This window comes from Dromaius novaehollandiae, chromosome 23 (genome assembly GCF_036370855.1).
Source record: "Dromaius novaehollandiae isolate bDroNov1 chromosome 23, bDroNov1.hap1, whole genome shotgun sequence".
NCBI lineage: Eukaryota > Metazoa > Chordata > Aves > Casuariiformes > Dromaiidae > Dromaius > Dromaius novaehollandiae.
The window spans coordinates 8,436,482-8,455,112 of NC_088120.1; the positions used below are offsets into that span (position 1 = coordinate 8,436,482).

Sequence of the window (18,631 nt, forward strand, 5' to 3'; positions counted from 1 at the left end):
CCGGCTCGGTGGCTGGTGCCGGCGCTGCTGCTGCTGCCGCGACCCGCAGCGCCGGGGAAGGTGGGTGCTCGGGGGGGGGGCCGGGTGATGCCCCTTCCCTGGCTGCGGGGGGGGGGGGGCTCGTGGTGGGTCCCCCTTGGTGGCCGGGGGTTTCCCTTCCTTCTGCCCCTGACCCCCCGCCGCTGCCTTGCTGCCCCCAGGCTCTGCCCCCCTCCGCGCTGCCCCATGCCGAGATGGAGTTTGACTCGTACCAGCACTACTTCTACGACCACGACGCGGGGGAGGACTTCCACCGCTCCACGGCGCCCAGCGAGGACATCTGGAAGAAGTTCGAGCTGGTGCCCACGCCGCCCCTCTCGCCCCTGGGCCCCCCGGGGGACAAAGCCTGTTGCGCCGGTGCGGAGGAGCGGTCCGCCTGGCTCTCCCGCTGCTGCCTGGCCGCCGAGGAGCCCGAGTACCTCCTAGACCCGGGGGAGATCTTCGGGAACCTGAGCGCTTTCATCCTCAAGGACTGCATGTGGAGCGGCTTTTCGGCTAGGGAGAGACTGGAGAAAGCGATGACGGAGAAACTTGCCACGGGCACGCAGCGGGCCACCCCGCACAAGCCCTCCTTCGCCCAGGACGTGGGGTTCAGCAGCTCCGTGAGCGACTGCGTGGATCCCGCCGCCGTCTTCCTTTGCCCCCTGGCTGAGAGCAAGATCCCGGCATCCTCGGGATCCGAGGGCCAAAGCGACTCCGGTGAGGGAGCAAGGTCCAGCGCTGCGCGCGGCTCCGGGGCGCGGGCGGCTCCGGGCCGGTCCCTTCCCGGCTCCCGCGGAGGGGCCGGTGCGAGCGGAGCGGAGGGGCCGCCCCGCCGGGCAGCGCCTTTGTTGCCGCTGCCGGGCAGCCCCGGTCCCGGCCCCGAGAACAAAGGGCAGCTGCCCGCTCCTTTCCCGTGGGATCCCTGCTCGGGAAACCCCGGCCGGCGGCGAGGGGGCTGCGGGGTCCCCCGGCCCCGGCGGGCCGCACCGGCGACTCCTCCCTGCGCCGGGCCGGGGCGGGACGGGGACGTTCGCCGCTTGGAGTGGGAAGTTTCTCCGAGGCAGCCGGGCTGCAGCGCGCTCTGCTCCCCGCACGGCCTCGCTTGCTGCCCCCGCGCCGGCACCGCCGCAGGCAGCGCAGACCCCCGGCCCGCCGCGCCGGGACCCCCGGCGGAGCCACCCGCGGGACAGCGGCAGGGTGCCCCGAGGCTGCGGCCCGCCGGGGTGGGGAGGGACATCCCCGGTCAGCCACGGGCATCTCGGCCCTGCCCCGGGGCCGGGATGGTGGCGGAGCCGAGGGTGAGATGCCGCTGCCCCGCAGCCCTCCCCGGGGCGGGCCGCCTCGCCGCCGCTCCGGGACCTGCATCCCCGCGGGGGAGGCTCGTGTTTTCGGCCCTCGCCCGCGAGCCTCCGCGGCGGGCGGCTCTCCCCGAGCCTCCCCCGGGGCCGCCCGGGCTCGCCGGAGCCGGTGACCTCGTTACAAATCTGCTCGCGGCGAGCCGGTGGCAGCGACCTGCGGCCGGTGGCTGGGGCCGCGGGCCGGGGATTTAGCGGCGCGGGGGCCGCGGGCGCTAAGAGGCTTTGGCGGCGGCGCGGGAGCGGCCGCGCGTGGGCCGGGCCGGGCCACGTGGGCGCGAACAAAAAGCAACAGATCGCAAACAATGAGAGCGGGGCCCCGCTGAGCGACGGCCGCGCGGGCCAATGGGCGCCGGGCGGGATGGCCGCAGTGACAGTCCAGCCCCGCGGGGCAGCCAATGGGCGGCCGCCGAGGGGGCGGGGCCTCGCAGCCCCGCTTTTATTAATGGGCGGCCGCGGTGGGGAGGGGTGTGTGTGTCTGTCCGTCCATCCATGTGCACACGGCTGAGAACGGCGGAGTTGTGACACTGATGAGTGCACCTGGGGGCAGGCTGAACGCAGCAAGCAGTGCGGTCTTTGGCCCCTTCCCAAACCGGTAGCCCCCACTGGGCGCCCAGAGCTTGCTGGCGGCAGAGCCTGGGAAGGGGCCGGGTGGGGGGATTGGGGTGGCAAAAGGCGGACGTGTCCCAGGAGTCTCGTTCCTCCCGCTGCGGCCGCAGTTTGGCTCTGCTGCAGAGGGACAAGCCTCTGCCAGGAGGCTCCGGCGGTGGATTTAGCCTCTTGGGCACATCGTGGCTTTTGGTGGGAGGCTGAACCACCTTGTGGTTTTCCCCAAACTCTGAGCAAAGAGGTGCAAGTGCTTTCCTGGAGCGAGCGCGATCCCACGGCACGGCTGGAGCGAGGCCATCCCGCCGTCCCCGGGCTCTGGGCTTTGTGCCCCCGGGCTTCGCCGCGCCAGGGCAAGTCAGGCCAGCGAGCGAACAGGCAGCAGGCAGGGCACGATGGTTTGCTCTGGCTACAGCAGCGCTTTCAGGAGCTGGGGCCAAATCTTATTGTTAGCAGCTTCGATAACCTTCCCTGAGTGCTGCGTGGGGGCTGAGCTGGGGCGGAGGAGAGGAACTGGGGGGAGGGGGGGGGCTGCAGATGCCTTTGAGGGTCACTGGGCCGGGCGGCAATAGGCCTTTCCAGGGACCTCTTTGCCCTCTCCGCTGGGCCCAGCCCCTGCGTCCCTGGAAGGCCTCCGGGGCGGGATGAACGGGGTTTATAACTTGTGAAAAGTAACAAGTCACCGGAGGGGAAGCGGGAGCAGCAGGAACAAAGGGCAGCGCTGCCCGTGCAGCCCATGTCCGCAACTCCAACGGGCCGTGAAAGCGCCCGGCCGGGAAGGTCTTGAGCAGTAAACTCCATCCCAGGCCCCGGGGATCCTGCTCCTCCTCGGGGAGCCGGGCTTGGGGGTGGCGGTTGGGGGCTTGGGGATTTCTTGCCTGTCACTTCTTTGCCCTGGCTGAGTGTTGCCTGCGGTGCCCAAGGGAGGCAAGTAAATCCCCATCCTGCTTCCGAGCTCCAGGTGCGCAGAAGTGGAAGGAAAGCAAGCGCCTTCCCGCGGGCCGAGGGGCTGGCGAGTGATAGCTGTTTTTTCCTGTGCCTGTTTCGAGCAGAGGGTGAGGAGATCGACGTGGTGACGGTGGAGAAGAGGCAGGCGCTGGGCCTGAGGAAGCCGGTCACCATCACGCTGCGAGCCGACCCCCTGGACCCCTGCATGAAACGCTTCCACATCTCCGTCCACCAGCAGCAGCACAACTACGCCGCCCGCTCGCCGCCCGACGCCTGCGCCCCGGCCGAGCCGCCCGAGCAGGAGGCCGAGGCCGAGCCGGCGAGCGCCGCGGCCCACCCGGCCCCGGAGAGCGCCCTGCCCGAGCCCGGCTTGCCGAAAACCGGCAGCGGCCCCGGCTCCGACGGCGAGGACGTGGCCAAGAGGAAAAACCACAACTACCTGGAGCGCAAGCGGCGCAACGACCTCCGCTCGCGCTTCCTCGCCTTGCGGGACCAGGTGCCCGGGCTGGCCAGCTGCCCCAAGACGCCCAAGGTGGTGATCCTGAGCAAGTCCTCCGAGTACCTGCGGGCGCTCGTCAGCGCTGAGCGGAGGATGGCCGCCGAGAAGCGGCAGCTGCGGCTGCGGCAGAGCCAGCTGCTGAGAAGGATTGCGCACCTCCAGGGCCGCTAGCCCCGGCCCCGGCTCCGTTTGCACAGTTTTGGTTGGAGCAGGGCTCGGGGCACGCGCCGCGGCCACTGCACACGATTCGGCTGGCGTGCCGGGGCGGCTGCCTCCCCGAAGCGGGGCTGGCTCGCCGGTGCTGGGGCTTGCAAGGTTTTTCCTCTGCCCTGTTGCAAAACTTTCCCGAGGGCCGGCTTCAACTCATGGGCTCGGCTCTGCTCTCCCCTGATCCTCCCCATCGGCACTGCCAGGAGCTGCCCCCGGGGGTCCGTCTCCCCCGGGTCTCGAGCGAGGAGCGGTGGGATGCAGCCACCGAGCCCGGCTGGAGCCGGCGTGGGGCCAGGTCCCCGTGGGAACAGGGGCGCAGGGCGAGGGTCCCGTTGGCCGAGCTCGGTGCTCTCCCGCATCCCGCCCGGCGGAGGGTGGTCGCAGTCTCCTCGCCCGCAGAAGGGCCGTGAGCTGCCTGGGCTGGACCTCGCCTCACGCTCCCACCGCTTCCCGCAGTAGCTCGTCCTGGATTTGTGTGTTCTAGAAACTGCTGCTGTCACTGTGAGTCTTATACTGGAGGCTGTGTTTTATACTGTATTTTTGTACCACTTTTTGAGAAGTATTGGTAAAGTTTGCTTTTTTTATAAACCTTTTTTTTGGGGGGGGGGGGAGGGAGGTTCCTGCTTTGGGGGGGGGGTTTGTCCCTGCTGCACTTTAGGGGGATCAGGAAGGGGCTGGTTCCTGCTGGTACCTGGCTCGTCCACTTGCAATATTGGGGTCTCTCCTCCTCCTCCTCCTCCTCTTCCTCCTGGGCATCCCTGGCCGGTGGCACCCGGGGCTGCGGCGCCCTGGGGGTGGCCGAGCATCACCCCTGGGCTGGAGCGGGGGGCACCTGGCCGAGCCCTGCGCCGGCCCCGTGGCCCTGCCTGGCTCCGCCTGACCTGCTGAGAACCGTTAGCGTCAACACTGTGGTCGGATTTAGCACTTTCTTCGTTACCTCACACTTCATAAATAAATGAGTTGCAAAGGCAGCCCGGGTCGGCTTTTTCCATGCAGGCGGTGGCGGGTTTGGGCCCCGTGCCTGCGGCGGTGCTCCGGGGAGGGGGTGCGGCCCCGAGCCGGGTTTTGGGGCAAGGGGGGGGGACTCAGGGGCAGGAACAGAAATCAGAATATTTTGGTCACGGCGGCTGGGCGAGGCAGCCCCGCAGGACGGGGCTTCGTGCTGGCTTTCTCCCCGGGCTGGAAACGCAGCGGAGCCTGGGAATGGATCACCTGGATTATTTTTCCTCCTTTTAAGTGGCTTTTGCCAAGAGGAGGGGGGGGGAGCCCGTGCTCGGCTCGCTGGGGGCCTCGCTGTAACCGAAAACTCCCCTGATGGGGCTGGGAGGGAGCTGACGGGGGAGCGGGGCGAGGGCTGGGGCGTAACTCTAGAGGCAGCCGAGGACCGGGAATGCAACACGCTCCCGTCAGGGTCCTTGGAGAGCGGCCTGGGCCTGGATCTGCCCAACGGGTGAAATTATATAAATGTGTTCTGCCTCCCGTCCCCAAATGTGATGCTTTGGGGCTGCGTCTGCGCTGACGGCAAAAGTCTCGCCCTAAACGCGGGAGAGCGGAGGGATGGGGGATCCTGCTGCGTCCCCGCGGGTTTCCATCGCCCTGCGGGGAGGGGACAAGCGGTGGCAGCCCTGCGAGAGGAGCGGCAGGGAGGGGACGACGGCGCGAAGCCGGGATTTGGGAAACCCGACCTCCGGGAGAACAGGGCCGTCTGCGGGGAAATTTGAGAATCGTAACAAAACTGGTGGTATCAAACCAGACGCGCTGGTGGAAGGGGAGGTTCGAGGTGTGGACGCTGTCTGCAAAGGCGCTCGCAGGATGCAGAGCTTAAAAATGCGGCAGGATTAACTAAATTTGACATCTAACTAGTGCAGAAAAAACCCAGAGGCAGCCCAGTTTTACCAGTCTCTCAAACCCAACCTTTGCTTTTGCTGTGCGAACACTGAAGCTCCCTGGACCTCTCAGCAAGCAGATAGCGGTGGGGTTTCTCCCAGCTCGGGGTGACCCCCCACGAGGCGCTGGCGAGGTGTGCTCTTCTTTCGTCTCCCCCGGGCGGGCAGCAGCACTCCTTCGCGATGAAGGTGTGTAAAACGCCTTATTTTTCGTTCTTGGAAACGAGGCAGATTCCAGGGCCTGAGCGGGACGATAATCAACCGAAAACGTAGTTGGCCTCGAACTGGACTGAGGAGCAGTGTTGCTATTTTACACATACCGCTGCATTATCCTGCTTAAAGCCGCATACGTAAATATGTTTTTACCTGAAACTCCCCTGATTACTGCAGTGTTTGTCTCCTCGTGTGTTGCTACAATAAGGGCCCGAGAAAGCAGACTGGCTGCACCAGAGAAGGTGCCACTAAGGCACAAAATCACACGGGGATTTTCCTCCTCGCTCTGGCACTGCTGCAGTTTGCAAGCGCTGGCTGCAGCCATAACTAAACCTTTTTGGGCCGGACAGCTGCGTTTGTGTAAACGCGCAGTGCCCTGCTCACACCCGGCTCCCGGGGACTTACGGGCCGCTGCCTCGGCCCCGCCGTCGTCTCCCCCCAAACCGCGCTGCGTTTTGCTGCTCCACTTTTCCCACCACCTCGCGCAATTTTTGCGGGGGGGCGATTTCTTTCGGGTGAGCGGAGCTCCCGCGCGCGGGGCTGCGCTGGGGGCTGCCGCGCCGGCGTTCACGCCTGCCTTGGCGAATTTTTCCGGCGGTTTTGCGAGCCGGCGCTAATCTCGGCTCCTCCAATGGGCGCCGGCTCCCGGGCACCCCGCGCCGGCCGGGCATCCCCCCACTCCCTGTTGCCACGGCAGAGGATGTGTGTTGCCAGGGCGAGCAGCGCCCTGGAGATACCCCCCTCCTGCTGTCGCCCTGGCAACCGTCTCCCCGCCTGCCCTGGCCCCTCTCTGTTGCCACGGCGACTGTCGCCTGCTCCCCATCTCCGTGTTGCCGTGGCGATGGTTTTCCCTCTCCAAGGAGGCTGCGGTCACCCTGGCAACGCTCCCCTTCCTGTCGCTATGGCAACAGCCCCTCGCTCCCCATCCTCACCCCCTGCCCTGTTGCTGTGGCAACAGCATCCTTGCCCCATCCTCACCCTCTGCCCTGTCGCTATGACAACAGACCCTCTCCCCCATCTTCACCCCCCTGCCCTGTCGCTATGGCAACAGCATCCTTCCCCCCATCCTCCTCCCGCTCCGGGGGGGCAGGCTGGGGGGGCCCCGAACGGCCCTGGCGCCCCCGGCCCCGCTCCGGGGGGAGGCGTGGGGCCCCCCCGGCCCAGCGGAGCGATAGCGGGGGGACCCGGCCCGGCGCGGGCGGTCGCGGCGGGGCCCCGGGCGGGTCGCGGGGGTCGGGGCCGGGCCCGGGCCGCGGCGCCGCCGCCTCCCCGCCCGCTGCCCTCGGCGTCCCGCCCCGCGGCGCCGCCCCCCCCGCTCCCATGGCCGCCGCCGCGCCGGGCCGCGCCATGGCGGCAGCCGCGCGCTGCCGGGGCCCCCCCGCGCCCCGGGCCCCCCCGCCGCCGCCGCCGCTCGTGGTGATCCTGGGCGCCACCGGCACCGGCAAGACCGCGCTGGCCGCGCAGCTGGGGCGGCGCCTCGGCGGCGAGATCGTCAGCGCCGACTCCATGCAGGTGGGGAGGGCCGCGCCGGGCCCCGGGGGGGGGGTCGGGGGGGGCCGGGACCGCGGCGAGGCGGCTGGAGCCTCGGGGGCTCCGGGGGCGCCGGGCTGGGGGCGGAGGGCGCCCGGGGAAGGGGCTGGGGGCCGCGCTCCCCCCCCCCCCCCCCCGGGTGCCCCCAGGCGTGTCCGGCTGAGCCAGTGTTATTGATTTATTTATTTACATATATACATATTATTTATTTACACACCGATATTTATTTACACACACACATATATGTTTATTTACATGCACATATACATTTGTTTACACATATATATTTATTTATTTACATGTATATATGGGTTTTTTTCCCGGTTGTCTGTTTCTGAGTGCTCTGCGTTAAGGTCCTCCCACCCCCACGACGAGCCACGCTGCCCCGTTGATCGGCCCTGAGCAGCCAGGCAGAGCCCGAGCAGCAGTGGGGGGGTTCTTCCACCCCCCCCCCGCCACCCCGCCAAGGAAATTTGCCTTTTTATTTATTTATTTTTGGTTTTTGGAAGAAAAGCGACCCGGGGGGGTTTGGAGGCACGGGAAGCCCCCCCAGGCGTGAGGAGCGGCCCCAGGGCTCGTCCATCCCCAGCGATGCGCAGGGGCGCTCAGTGCTCCGGGAGGGGACGTTGGCAAGAAGAATATTAAAAATAGTACTTGCTGCTTGCCAGCGACGCTCTGTGTAGTCCCATCTTTTATTACAAGTGACAACGCTGAGTGTATCTGGTTTACAGTCTGGGTCAGTACACACCGGTGCCCCGAGCTTCGTTTCTCGGTCCTAATTGCTTTCAGCCGCAAGCGTTTTATCACTGAAGTGGATTTCAGCTGTTGCAGGGATTTTGTTATTGTCCTAGCAACGTCGTTCCTTTCTTAGGCAACACTTTCACTGCTCCTTTTGTACTATGCATGAACTTTCCATCGAGTTCAACACTTCACGTTTTTATTACCGGTTTTAAGACAGGATTTTCTCCCGACGGTGCCGCCTTGGCACTTTGCGCTGTTCAGAGCGGCTCTTGCTTTCCTGCCTGCACCTTCTGGTCTCCTGATTGTCCTGGTCTAAACGGGCCCCAGAGCTTTTGCTTGGCTTTGTGCCTCTGTGTGCGGTCGGAAACGGCGAGGCCGGCGAGACCTGGCGTTACGGACCTCGCCGCGGCCCCGTTGCAGACCCAGCTGCCGCCTCCGCAGAGCCCGGAGCTCCGGCTGAGCCCACGGCTCCTCATCCGTCTTTCTGCCCTGCTGTTTCGGTCATCCCATCCCAGAGCCCGGCCTTGGGCTGAGCGTCCTCCCCTGCGCTGTTTTCTGAGCCCCGCGGATGCTCGTGCCTCCTGCCTCAGTTTCCCCACCCATGAGAAGGGACCGGTGCTGCTCTCCTGTGCTCGGGGACGGACCCGCCCGCCCCGTCCAGCAGCGGGGTGGGGGGACCCGTCGCGCTGAGCGTCTTCCGTCCTCGGCCGGTGTTTGGTGCCTCGGAGACCTGCTGCTCCGGCTGCTGCTAATCTGTTTGGGGCCCTAGGCAGCAGCACAGGCTTTATCTGAGCCGCTGGCCGAAAATAGCAGCGGCCGCGGGGATTGGAGTGCGAGCGGTAAGAGCCCGGCAGGGCCCCGGAGCTCCCGGCCGCCGCCAGACCCCGCGTTAAGGGTTTCAGGCAGACGAGGGGGAGGCGGAGGAGCTGGCGGGCTGCGAGGCGCCGAGGCAAAGCTCGCTCGGTGCAGACGCTTCGGGGCAGGATTTGCTCCAGGCAGGGAGGTGCCGAGGGCTGCGCGCGCCCTCCCCGCGCCTTCGCCGCTGCCTGGCACGGAGGGCGCCTCGTCCTTGGCGCGGCGCTGGGCTTTCTGCACAGAGAGGCTCTATGTGCCCCGCCGCGGCCGCGTGCCGGCTGCCAGCATCCGCAGGGCCCGGCCCTGGCTCTGCTCCGCGGCTGCGTGCAGCTCTGCCGAGCCCGGCGCGGGCTGCCCGGTGCGTCGCGGGGCCGTGCCGGAGCCCGGGGCTCCCCTCGCCGAGGAGACTTGATTTGCACCGCGGGGGTGTGCGGGCCGAGCGGTGGGTTTGGGCTGTGGCTCGGACGTGTGTGCCGTGGAGATCGCAGGTTGCCTTGGCCGTTTACCGAGAACGCTCCCGAAGGGTTGGTTTGCGGTGGGTTTTCTTCTCGTTCTGCTTTTAGCTGTCTAGCTGGCTGTCAGCGTCTCTCAGGGCTGCTCTCCTGGTTTATATGCGCCAAAATCGGTATTAAAGACACGGGCAGCCGTGCAGGAGAGGCCACGTCTCAAGCAAGGAGATGCTGCTGGTCGCTCCCACCGTGTCTGCTGCCTCCTCGGCAGCGGTGCAGCCCAGCAGCTCGTAACCGCTGCTTCGTGCCCGCTCCTCTCCTTGGCTTTTGGAGCTCTCCGTGACAGATAGGGAGCCTGCGGCTCAGGGGCAGCGGTGCTTGGTGTTTCCCAGCGCTGGGCTTCGGAGCTGGGCTTGGCCGGTTGCGCCGACCGGGCTCCGCTGCCGCTGCCTGGTTCCCGGTCAGTCGGGCACCTCCTCGCCGCGGGGCCGTGCAGGAGCGGGCAGGCGGCCGCGAGCGGTTCGTCCCCCGTCGCGAGGGCGGCGGGTTGGTGGTGGCCGGCGGCGGTTGTGCGCGGGGGAAGGAGGGGGGTCGGCGGGTTTCCACGTGCCGCGCGCAGAGCGGTAGCGAAGGGCTCTCCCCTTCCCCAGGTGTACAAGGGCCTGGACATCATCACCAACAAGGCGTCTCCGCGGGAGCAGCGCCTGTGCCGGCACCACATGATCAGCTTCGTGGATCCCCTCGTCTCCAACTACACCGTGGTCGACTTCCGAGACCGAGCCGTGCCCCTGATATCCTTGCACGCCGCGGCCGGCCGCGCGGCCCTGCGCTCCCCTCCCTCGCAGCCGGGCCTGCAGGGAAGATCCAGTCTTCGGGGGACGGTGCTGGCGAGCGGGGCGCGGGGCTGCCCACGCCGAGCGGCGCCGGGGGATCGCGGCCCTCCCCGGCGGTCCCGTGCAGCCCCGACTCCCGGCGCGGGTGGGAGAGGACGGTGAGGTGGGAGAAGGCCCACAACCCTGCCCGCGGCTCCCGGGGGCTGGGAGAGGGACCCCGGCTGGGGCTGGGACGGCTTTGCGGGTGGGAGCTCCCTCCCTGCGCCCGGGCCGGCGCTGCCGGGGGGTTGCGTGGAGGCACCGCGGCGGTGGGGCAGCGCTGGGGCCCGGGCAGAGGCCGCTGCAGCCCGCGCTTGAGGCACGAGGCCGCCGCCGCCGCTCCCCGCGGCCCTCCGTCCCCAACGCGGCTCCGCTTACGCTCCCTGACCGCGCCACATCGACGAGATCTTCGCCCGAGACAAGATCCCCATTGTCGTGGGAGGAACCAACTACTACATCGAGGCCTTGCTCTGGAAGGTCCTCGTCGACACCACGGTGCCGCGGAGGGTCAGCGCCGTGACGCCGGGCCGCCTCGCGCCGCCGGAGAAGGACGGCCCCGTCCCCATCCCCGTCCCCATCCCCGGGCCGGCCGCCGACAGGAAGGCGGAGCTGGAGCGGATGGACGGCGTCGAGCTGCACCGCCGCCTCAGCCGGGTGGACCCCGAGATGGCGGCCAGGCTGCACCCCCACGACAAGCGCAAGGTGGCCAGGTGACCTCAGCCGGAGCAGCAAGCTGCCGTGCCGGCCCGGCGGCATGCCTGCGCTCGGTGGGAACGGCGCGGCGGCAAGACCGGGCCCGTCCCGGCCGAGCCCTGGCCCCGGGGAGCCGCGTGCCGCCCACCCCGTTCGCACGGCGCCGGGGGGGGGGGAGGCGGGAAGGGCAGGGCTCGGCCGGGAGCCCGTCGCCTGCGGGGCTTGTCCCGGTGCCAGGCTGAGTGGGCGGCTGGGCTCTGGGCTCCTCGGGTGCCCCCGGCACGTGCGCGGGGTGCCGGGCGTGGGGAGGGCAGGAACCGGCCCCCCCCCCCCCCGACCCGGGAGGCCGGATCGCAGCCGGCGTCTGCGGTGCCCTTTGCGGAGCCCCCGGGGCTGCCGGGGGGATGGAGCCGCTCCTGCTCGCCCGGCCGCTGAGCTCTGCCTGCCTCTGCTTACAGGAGCCTCCAGGTGTTCGAGGAGACGGGGATCCCCCACAGCGAACTCCTGCACCGGCAGCAGCAGGAGGAAGGGGGGGGGCCCCTCGGGGGGCCCCTGAAATACCCCCAGTCCTGCATCCTGTGGCTTCATGCAGAGCAGGCAGGTGAGAGCGGGCGTTGCCTGGCTGAGCAGGGCGACGTGGGGTCGGGGCCGACCGCCGGCTCCTGCCCCAGCCTCCTCCCCGGACAAGGCAGGGGAGGACCCGCGCCGGCACCCCATCCAGCCCGGGGCCTCCCGAGGGCACGGCTCGAGGGGCTGAACGTGACCTGCCCTCCTCCTCCTCCTGCCAGCTCTGGACCAGCGGCTGGAGAAGCGGGTGGATGACATGCTGGCTGCAGGGCTGCTGGAGGAGCTGCGCGACTTCCACCGGCGCTACAACCGGGAGAAGGTGGCCGAGAACCGGTGGGTGAGAAGGCAGCTCCCTGTCTGCCCCCCGTCCCACCCGCCAGACACGTGCAGGGCTCTGACCGACCCACCCTGCCGGGCCTCAGCAGTGAATTAATTTTGCCCAGACCTTGACGAGGTCCCGGACCAGAGCTGGGAGCTGCTTGTTTCTTGCTCTGCCCCTGGTCCCTCGCAGACCTGTTGTTCCCAGCACGCAGGGCCCCGTTATCTGCCCAGAGGTGATGTGTTCCCTCGGTAAAAATGGCTCGGTGCTGCCCAAGAGTTTGCACAGCAAAGCTGTCGCGGGCCATTGCTGAAGGCACTGCGCTAGCTTCCTGCGTGCGTCTGGCTCTGCCTGCTCTCCAGCTCCCCTGGGCTTGTGTCGGCTGGGGGGTCCCTGCTGGGTGAGACCCCGAGATCTCAGCTGTTGTGGGGAGGGTTGTGGTCTCCTGCTGTTCTGCCGGAGGTGGCTTTGACCTCTGTCGGTGGCCTCGTTCTTTAGCCAGGATTACCAGCATGGCATCTTCCAGTCCATCGGCTTCAAGGAGTTCCACGAGTACCTCGTCAGCGAGGGGACTTGCTCACCCGAGACCAGCGCCCTGCTGCTGCAAAAAGGTGGGAAGAGCATCCTGCACGCCTTGCATCTCCCAGGCCCTGCTTGCCCCATGCAGCTCCAAGTGACACCGCGTGATGGTCTGAACCAAGCTCGAAGCTGGGGCAGGTCTTCTTGGGGTCAAGCTGCACCTTTCTTGGTGCATCTTCCACCTCTGCCAGGCCAAGGGGACAGAGACTCCTTTGTAGATGGTGTCCGATGGGGTGTGAATGCTTTGGAGAACAGGGCTACAAAGGAGGAATGAAACAGAGCTAGGAGAGCATCTGGTTCAGCAGCATGATGGTGGAAAAGGATCTGGGGATCTAGTGGATGACAGCGTAAGGGAGTCGATAGTGAAATGCTCTTTGATTCAGGTGTCATTCTGGAGTGTCTGGACAGAGGTGCTGCCTGTTAGAGCAAGGAGAAGGCTGCTCCGCTCCTCTCCGCGCAGCGGAGGTGCCAGGCAGTCAGACCGTGGTGCGGAGGGTTCAGTGCAAAGCAGAGATGGGGCCTGAGGCAACCACAGAACTGATAAAAGGCTTGAAAACAAGTCTGGTGCAGAAGGGGCTTGTTGTGTCTACTAAAAAGAAGATTGTGGAGGGATACGATAAGTCTTGCACTAAATATCGAAAGGCTGTATTCCAGTAAGCCACTTTCTGGGCCTGCTGTGCATAGCACAAGGAGTCCTGGGCTCCGTTTGCACTGAGAACGATTCGAGTTAGGGGTTAAGAGAGCAGTGCAGCCCCCGAACAGGCTGCATGACCTGCTGAACGCTGCTGGGCGCAGGCGTGGGGCTCGTTCCACCCAGCGCTCAATTTGGGGGCGTTTGGGACCCCTCGTCTTGCCCTTCTGCCGTGCCCCTCCGGTCTGCCTGGCAGGGCTCTGCTGCTTGGGTGTGATTGCCCTTTTCACTGCTGGCTTGGAGACCTCCAGACTGGCGGCAGAAATACTTCCCTTGAGCGAGCCTTGTACGATCCAGAACAAACTTATGCCTTGGCGATCCCCTCCTGGAGCTCACAGGCTCTTCTCGCTCTGCACTGAGCTCAGCTTGCAGAGTTGAGCTGATCTCTGTTTCCTTCACTCTGTTTCAAAGGGATCCAGGCTCTGAAACAAGTGACCAAGAGATACGCCCGGAGGCAGAACAAATGGGTCCGAAACCGCTTCCTGAGACGTGAGTCCTGTGCTGCTGCCCCGCCTTGCCGTCCCCGTCCTCGCGCATCCCTTCTCAGCCCTGCTCTGAGCATCCCCTGCTCCCAGCTCGAGGAAGGACACTGGTGGCCCTGGGGCTTCGGGGCAGCGTGCTTGTGGGGCACAAGTCTTGGCCGGTCGAGCGCGGGCAGCTCTGGTCTCCCAGGGTGGGCGAGGGCTGGCGAGGGCAGCTCCTCCTGCCCGGACGCTCAGAAAACCTGCGTTTTTCTGACTGCTTCCCCCGAAGCTCCTAGTTGCCTGTGCAGGGAAGATCATCCCCCCCCCCCAGCAGAACAAAGCAGGCATCGCTCAGCCCTGAGGGCTTGCGGGGGGGGCTCAGTCCCGCTCCCCGCGCAGGGCGAGGAGCCCGGCTGACAGCTGCCCCGCGGATTAGGAGCAGGAGCGCGGCGGCTGCTCCCGGCCGGGGCCGCGGTGGCCGGGAGCCAGCAGGACTTCCCCGGCCTTGGAGCAGGGCCAGGAGCAGCAGCTGGGAGCCGGGCACTTGTTGAAAGGTGCTCGGTAGGGGCGAAACAACAACAACAACAAAAAAAAGGCGAGGAGAAACTCGAGTCAAAAGACAGGCTCTGAGCCGGGCGCGGGAGCTTCCCCGGAGCCGCGCGCGCTCGGCCGCGGCTCACCTTTCCGGCAGGTGCGGTCCAGCTCAGCCCTGCCGGGAGCCCGTCTGCGGCCGTGCCGATAAAAGGCAGCACCTGCCGGAGCCTGGCGCCCGGCCGCCTTTGATGGCTTTGTGCGAGCGGGGAGCAGGTGAGCCACAGCCGGGCCGTGCCGTCGCCGGAGGCGGGAGATGCTCCCTCCTCCCGCCTCGAGATCAGACACCTCCGAGCCAAGCTTCACGTCCCGGGTATTGCTGTTTGCAAGGGTGGTGCCCCCCCGCCCCGCTGCCAGGCTGCTTTGGGTGCCGGGAGGTGACTTGCTGGGGGGGATTCTGGCAGTGATTTACCCTTTTCTTTCTTTTTTTTGGTCTCCCCAGGCCCTGGGCCGAACGTGCCCCCGGTGTATGGCCTGGAGGTGTCTGATCTCTTGAGGTGGGAGGAGGATGTGCTGAAACCGGCTCTAGAGATTGTGGAGAGCTTCATCCAGGTATGGATAACCAGAATTAACATGGAAGCCGTGGCTGAGAAGCCTGTTACTCGGCAGTCTCCAGCCCCCAAAACTGGGAACGTGGTCCCTCCTGTGAAGGGGACTGTCCCTGTGCGTGTCCAGCCTTGGATTTAATTTACTTTCCCTGCAGTGGCAGTGAGATGTGATCTCTAAGCTGAGAAATTCCCTTAATACCCAGTACTCCACTTGTCTTGCACGGTAAAACTGTAGCCTCTGACCTGCTAATCGTAGTACCTGGGTATGGAAAACTCACAGCCCAGCCCTACAAAAAGGGATCGCAGCCAGGGTGGGTTTGCCTAAAAGAGCCTGATTTGAGGTGTTATTTAATCTACAGGGCCGAGAGCCCCCGGCGGAGCCCGTGAGGATGGAGTACGACGTAAACGAGAACAAACGGAGTCATCGCGTCTGTGAGCTCTGCGACAGGATCATCATCGGGGACCGGGAGTGGGCAGGTGGGATCCGGCAAGGGGAGAAGGGGCAAACCGGGGGGCTCGGGCGCGGCGGCGGAGCGAGGCCGCTCTGCAGAGCGGAGCAGCTTCCCGGGGTGCCTCCGCTTGGCCGGGTGACCCTCCGCACGCGAGCCTGGGCTTTCGAGGGTTGTTTACAGCCCGTGCATGAAAGCAGCCATTTGCAAGCCCAGAGGGGATGCCGGGGCCCTGCCGCAGCAGCCATCTGTCCGCCCCCTCCCCGGCACCCGGCAAGCGCTCGGCCGCGCTCTGCCGTCACGCCGTCACGGGGATCCATATGCAGCGTGAAACCGCCGAGTGACCCGCGTTCGGTCTGGGCTGCTGGTCCTTTTTTGCACTTTAGGTATCTTGTCAAACAGGACAGAACAGATTTGTTCCTACTAAAATTTTGCTCTTTAAAATGAAAGTTTCTTAATGTTTTTAATGGCTCAGTTTTGCTCCAGCACTTCATATTTTTGGTGTTTTTCCAAAAACAACCCCCCAAAGTGTTCCTAGCTGTGGTGGTAATAGAAGGGGTTTTTCTATTTTCATTAGATTTTAAGAGAGCTCAGTTGGAGTCACATTAACTTAGTGAATTCGTCTGTGCTGTGAGGCTGGTGCTGAGAACCAGAAACAAAAAGCAGTTGCGAAACAGAACTGATAAATCTCCACGTGTAGACGCAGAGACAGTGCAAAGATAAGCAGTGTCCAGGTCATCAGATCTGAATGAGTCATTTGTTTTTATTGATCCAAGGAGCTGCTGAAAACATAAAGATGGAGGCTGGCTTCAAGTAGGAAGCGCAGTGAGATCAGTTTGTAAACGTAATTATTACTTTAGTGAGAATTATTGCTTCTGTTTGCTAGCGTGGAGGTGCTTTGAAGGCACGTTATCTATTCCGTAATTAGAGGACTCTGAAAGTTCACAGAGTCCAAGCTATTCTTCCAGGTACAGAAAGCTTCACGGCAGAGTGGGAACTCTTCAAGATACCCCCGAAAGCTACAACCACAGCCACATGTCCTCTAGGGATGTCCCAAATCCTGATAGATGCCAAAACTTCTCTGACCCTAGACCAAGCTGTATGTTTTCCAGCTGAATTTCGCTCAAATTGCCAGATGGTAGGAAAAAAAATGGCTCAAAATGGGGTGCTGCTTTTAACTGCAAAATGTAAAAGCTCAAAGGGAAGTGAAAACAGTAGCGGGAGCTGAGTCAATCTGGTCTGTTTTCTTAAATAAAGTAGTTTTGGGAACTGCTTCCCAGTACCCCACTGACTGTGGAAGAGTTTTAAGTTTTATCTGATTTTGCACTTTGTATGGACTTAAAAGAGCAGATCTCCCCAGACACTAGCAGAAATCAGGCCTCCTTCAAGCCACGGTAAGCTTTGGTGTTGCTTGCAACAAATGATAAGAGGTGAGACTTTATTTCAAGCCGAGACTTTATTTCAAGCTTTGTGTGACAAAGCAGCAGCTTCGTATGTAATTTCATCCTTAGGCAGAAAAAAAGATGACTGGAAAACACCTCAGGGCCTTGATTCAACAAGCCCATACCCTCATTTAATTAAGGTCCTGCTTGAAAAGTTTGCTCCTATAATTGCTGCTCTGATCTTTCGGAAATAGCAAAACCGCCCTGCTAAGATGATACATTGGTCTGGTTAGACAAAGCACCTTCTGCTTAGATAATGCCATCAACGCAGGAGATTTTACTGCCCTTAACTGTGTGATTTTAGACAGAAATTCACCTCTTGTTGCCCCAGTATGTCAGTACAAGTTGATGTGCCGACTAGGCTGCATCCCTGGGATCCCGCCTCTGTTCTGGTCAGACTCCTGCAGAAGTGCTCGCGTAGCTGGGAGCCTTTCCCTGGAGTTGTGGAAAAGCATAACCGTGCTCCGGCTCCGTCGCTACCGGCTCTGTCGATGCGCGGGATGTCCCCAGCGCTGTAGTGTGGGCGTCTAGGCTTACAAACCTGTAAGCTTAGTTAAGGCTGCCTAAGTGCTGGCAGCGCTCCACGGGGCGGCAGGGAGCTGCACAACCTCACCGCGTCCCGCGGCGTGCGGCCCGTTTGGGGACCCTTGCCTTTCCGCCGTCCTCCCAGCGGCTGCGTCTTGGTTAGGAGCAAAGGCTGGGAGAGGCAAGACCCGACATCTGGAGTTAGCTGGGGATAACGCCGGGATTTTTGCCTCTCCTGGGGGTTTGTGCAGCGTCCGTGCCCTGGTCGGGAGGAGGCTTGGGAGGGTTGGTCTCTGCTGAGTCCCGACGGTGTGGCCGAGCAGAAGTGCGTCTGCGGCCCGGCCCGTGCAGGGCTTGGGGGTTCGGTCTTCTGCGGGAACGGCCTCCTGCGCGAGAACGGGAACCGAGGGCGCTCCGCGCCGCACAGGGTGGGTTGGCTCGAGTGTTTCCTTCTCTGAGTTCCCCAGAACTAAATGCTGTGTTTGCCTTTTCCCGCAGCTCACACACGCTCCAAGTCCCACCTGCACCATCTGAAGAAGAGGCGGAGGCTGGAGTCCGCCGGCCGCGCGGCAGAGACGGAGGGGGACAGCGGCGGCGCGGAGACCTCGGGAGAGGACAGCGGCTTGTCTGTGCCGTAGCCTGCAAACCGGCTGGGGAAGGGGAGCGGCGGCGCTTCCCCCCGCGCGGCGAGGAACCGGCTGGTCCTGGGCGGCCTTGGACCGAGCAGAGCCGTTTGCTCAGGATGAGGCAGGTGTGTGAGCGATGGCCAAAGGCCGCCGGCTGCGGCAGATCCCCTTCCTGTGGCCTCATCCTGCCGCGTTCCCATGCTTCTCCAGCCCTGCCTGGAAAAGGGCCGGGCCCCGGGCAAGGCTGTGAGCAGCATCCTCCCGGGCCAAGCGTTAATCCCTGCCAGAGACGCAGCATCATCCTCGGACCGGCTGAGCCTCTCCCGCTGGCAGGGGAACGTGTCGTTCTGGGAGACAGAAATACTCTGCGCTCCTCCAGCCTGGCCTGGGGTGCAGCTCAGGAGCTGAGTGAGTTCGTGCTGCCTTTATTGTGGAGAGGGCATTTTTTTTCTTTTATATGGAAATAAAGTTGCAAGATTTTTGTGGGTGCCCCTCCCCATTAAAAAGTGCAGGTTTTGGGTCACTCTCTAACTCCAGCTGGCCCAGCTCCCCTGCTTCAGTCCAGGGTAGGATGTCCAGGTGTGGTCCCTTCTTCCCGTCACCTTTTCCGCCGCTGCCGAGGGAGCTGAGCAGATGTCGGCTTGCTGGCGGCAGGCTGCTCCGCGTGCACGCGGCAGGTGCGGAGGGAGCCGGCACCTGTTAAGCAGGAACCGGGATATGATCTCATCAAGGCTGCAACAGATGCATCTGTCCTAGTTAAAGCTAAATTCTGGGGGTTTGCGCTGTGGTTTGGCGCTGGGGACTGTCCTGCCTTTGAATCGGAGCTGCTGAGCAGCAAACTCCACGTGCCGCGAGGCGGCGAGGCCGCTCGGCTCCGTTGCCGGAGGATGGGCGCGCGGTCTGTGCCGCCTCGTTCCCCGCGTGCGGCTCCGGGCGAGGGCTTTCCCTTGAG

At 64.4% G+C, this 18,631-nt stretch overlaps 2 protein-coding genes across 2 annotated transcripts; both read left to right on the forward strand.

Moving 5' to 3' along the window:
• Positions 1-4,238, forward strand: MYCL (MYCL proto-oncogene, bHLH transcription factor). Its single transcript, XM_026098116.2, has 3 exons — positions 1-60; positions 201-738; positions 3,035-4,238. Exons 2-3 carry the CDS (start codon positions 234-236, stop codon positions 3,598-3,600), a joined length of 1,071 nt encoding a protein of 356 aa, XP_025953901.2. The 5' UTR covers positions 1-60; positions 201-233; the 3' UTR covers positions 3,601-4,238.
• A 2,787-nt stretch (positions 4,239-7,025) lies between these two features.
• Positions 7,026-18,160, forward strand: TRIT1 (tRNA isopentenyltransferase 1). The gene is made up of 10 exons (XM_064525090.1): positions 7,026-7,250; positions 9,964-10,104; positions 10,582-10,895; positions 11,337-11,479; positions 11,667-11,778; positions 12,263-12,375; positions 13,446-13,523; positions 14,532-14,641; positions 14,997-15,114; positions 17,552-18,160. The coding sequence occupies exons 1-10, from the start codon at positions 7,059-7,061 to the stop codon at positions 17,689-17,691; spliced, it is 1,461 nt and encodes a 486-aa protein (XP_064381160.1). The 5' UTR covers positions 7,026-7,058; the 3' UTR covers positions 17,692-18,160.
• The last annotated feature ends 471 nt before the right edge of the window (positions 18,161-18,631 follow it).

Coding starts and splice junctions, on each gene's coding strand:
- MYCL (XM_026098116.2), top strand. CDS start 234: ATGGAGTTTGACTCGTACCAGCACTACTTCTACGACCACGACGCGGGG. Junction 739..3,034: donor CGAGGGCCAAAGCGACTCCG/GTGAGGGAGCAA, acceptor TGTTTCGAGCAG/AGGGTGAGGAGATCGACGTG.
- TRIT1 (XM_064525090.1), top strand. CDS start 7,059: ATGGCCGCCGCCGCGCCGGGCCGCGCCATGGCGGCAGCCGCGCGCTGC. Junction 10,105..10,581: donor GAGACCGAGCCGTGCCCCTG/ATATCCTTGCAC, acceptor TGACCGCGCCAC/ATCGACGAGATCTTCGCCCG. Junction 11,480..11,666: donor GCTTCATGCAGAGCAGGCAG/GTGAGAGCGGGC, acceptor TCCTCCTGCCAG/CTCTGGACCAGCGGCTGGAG.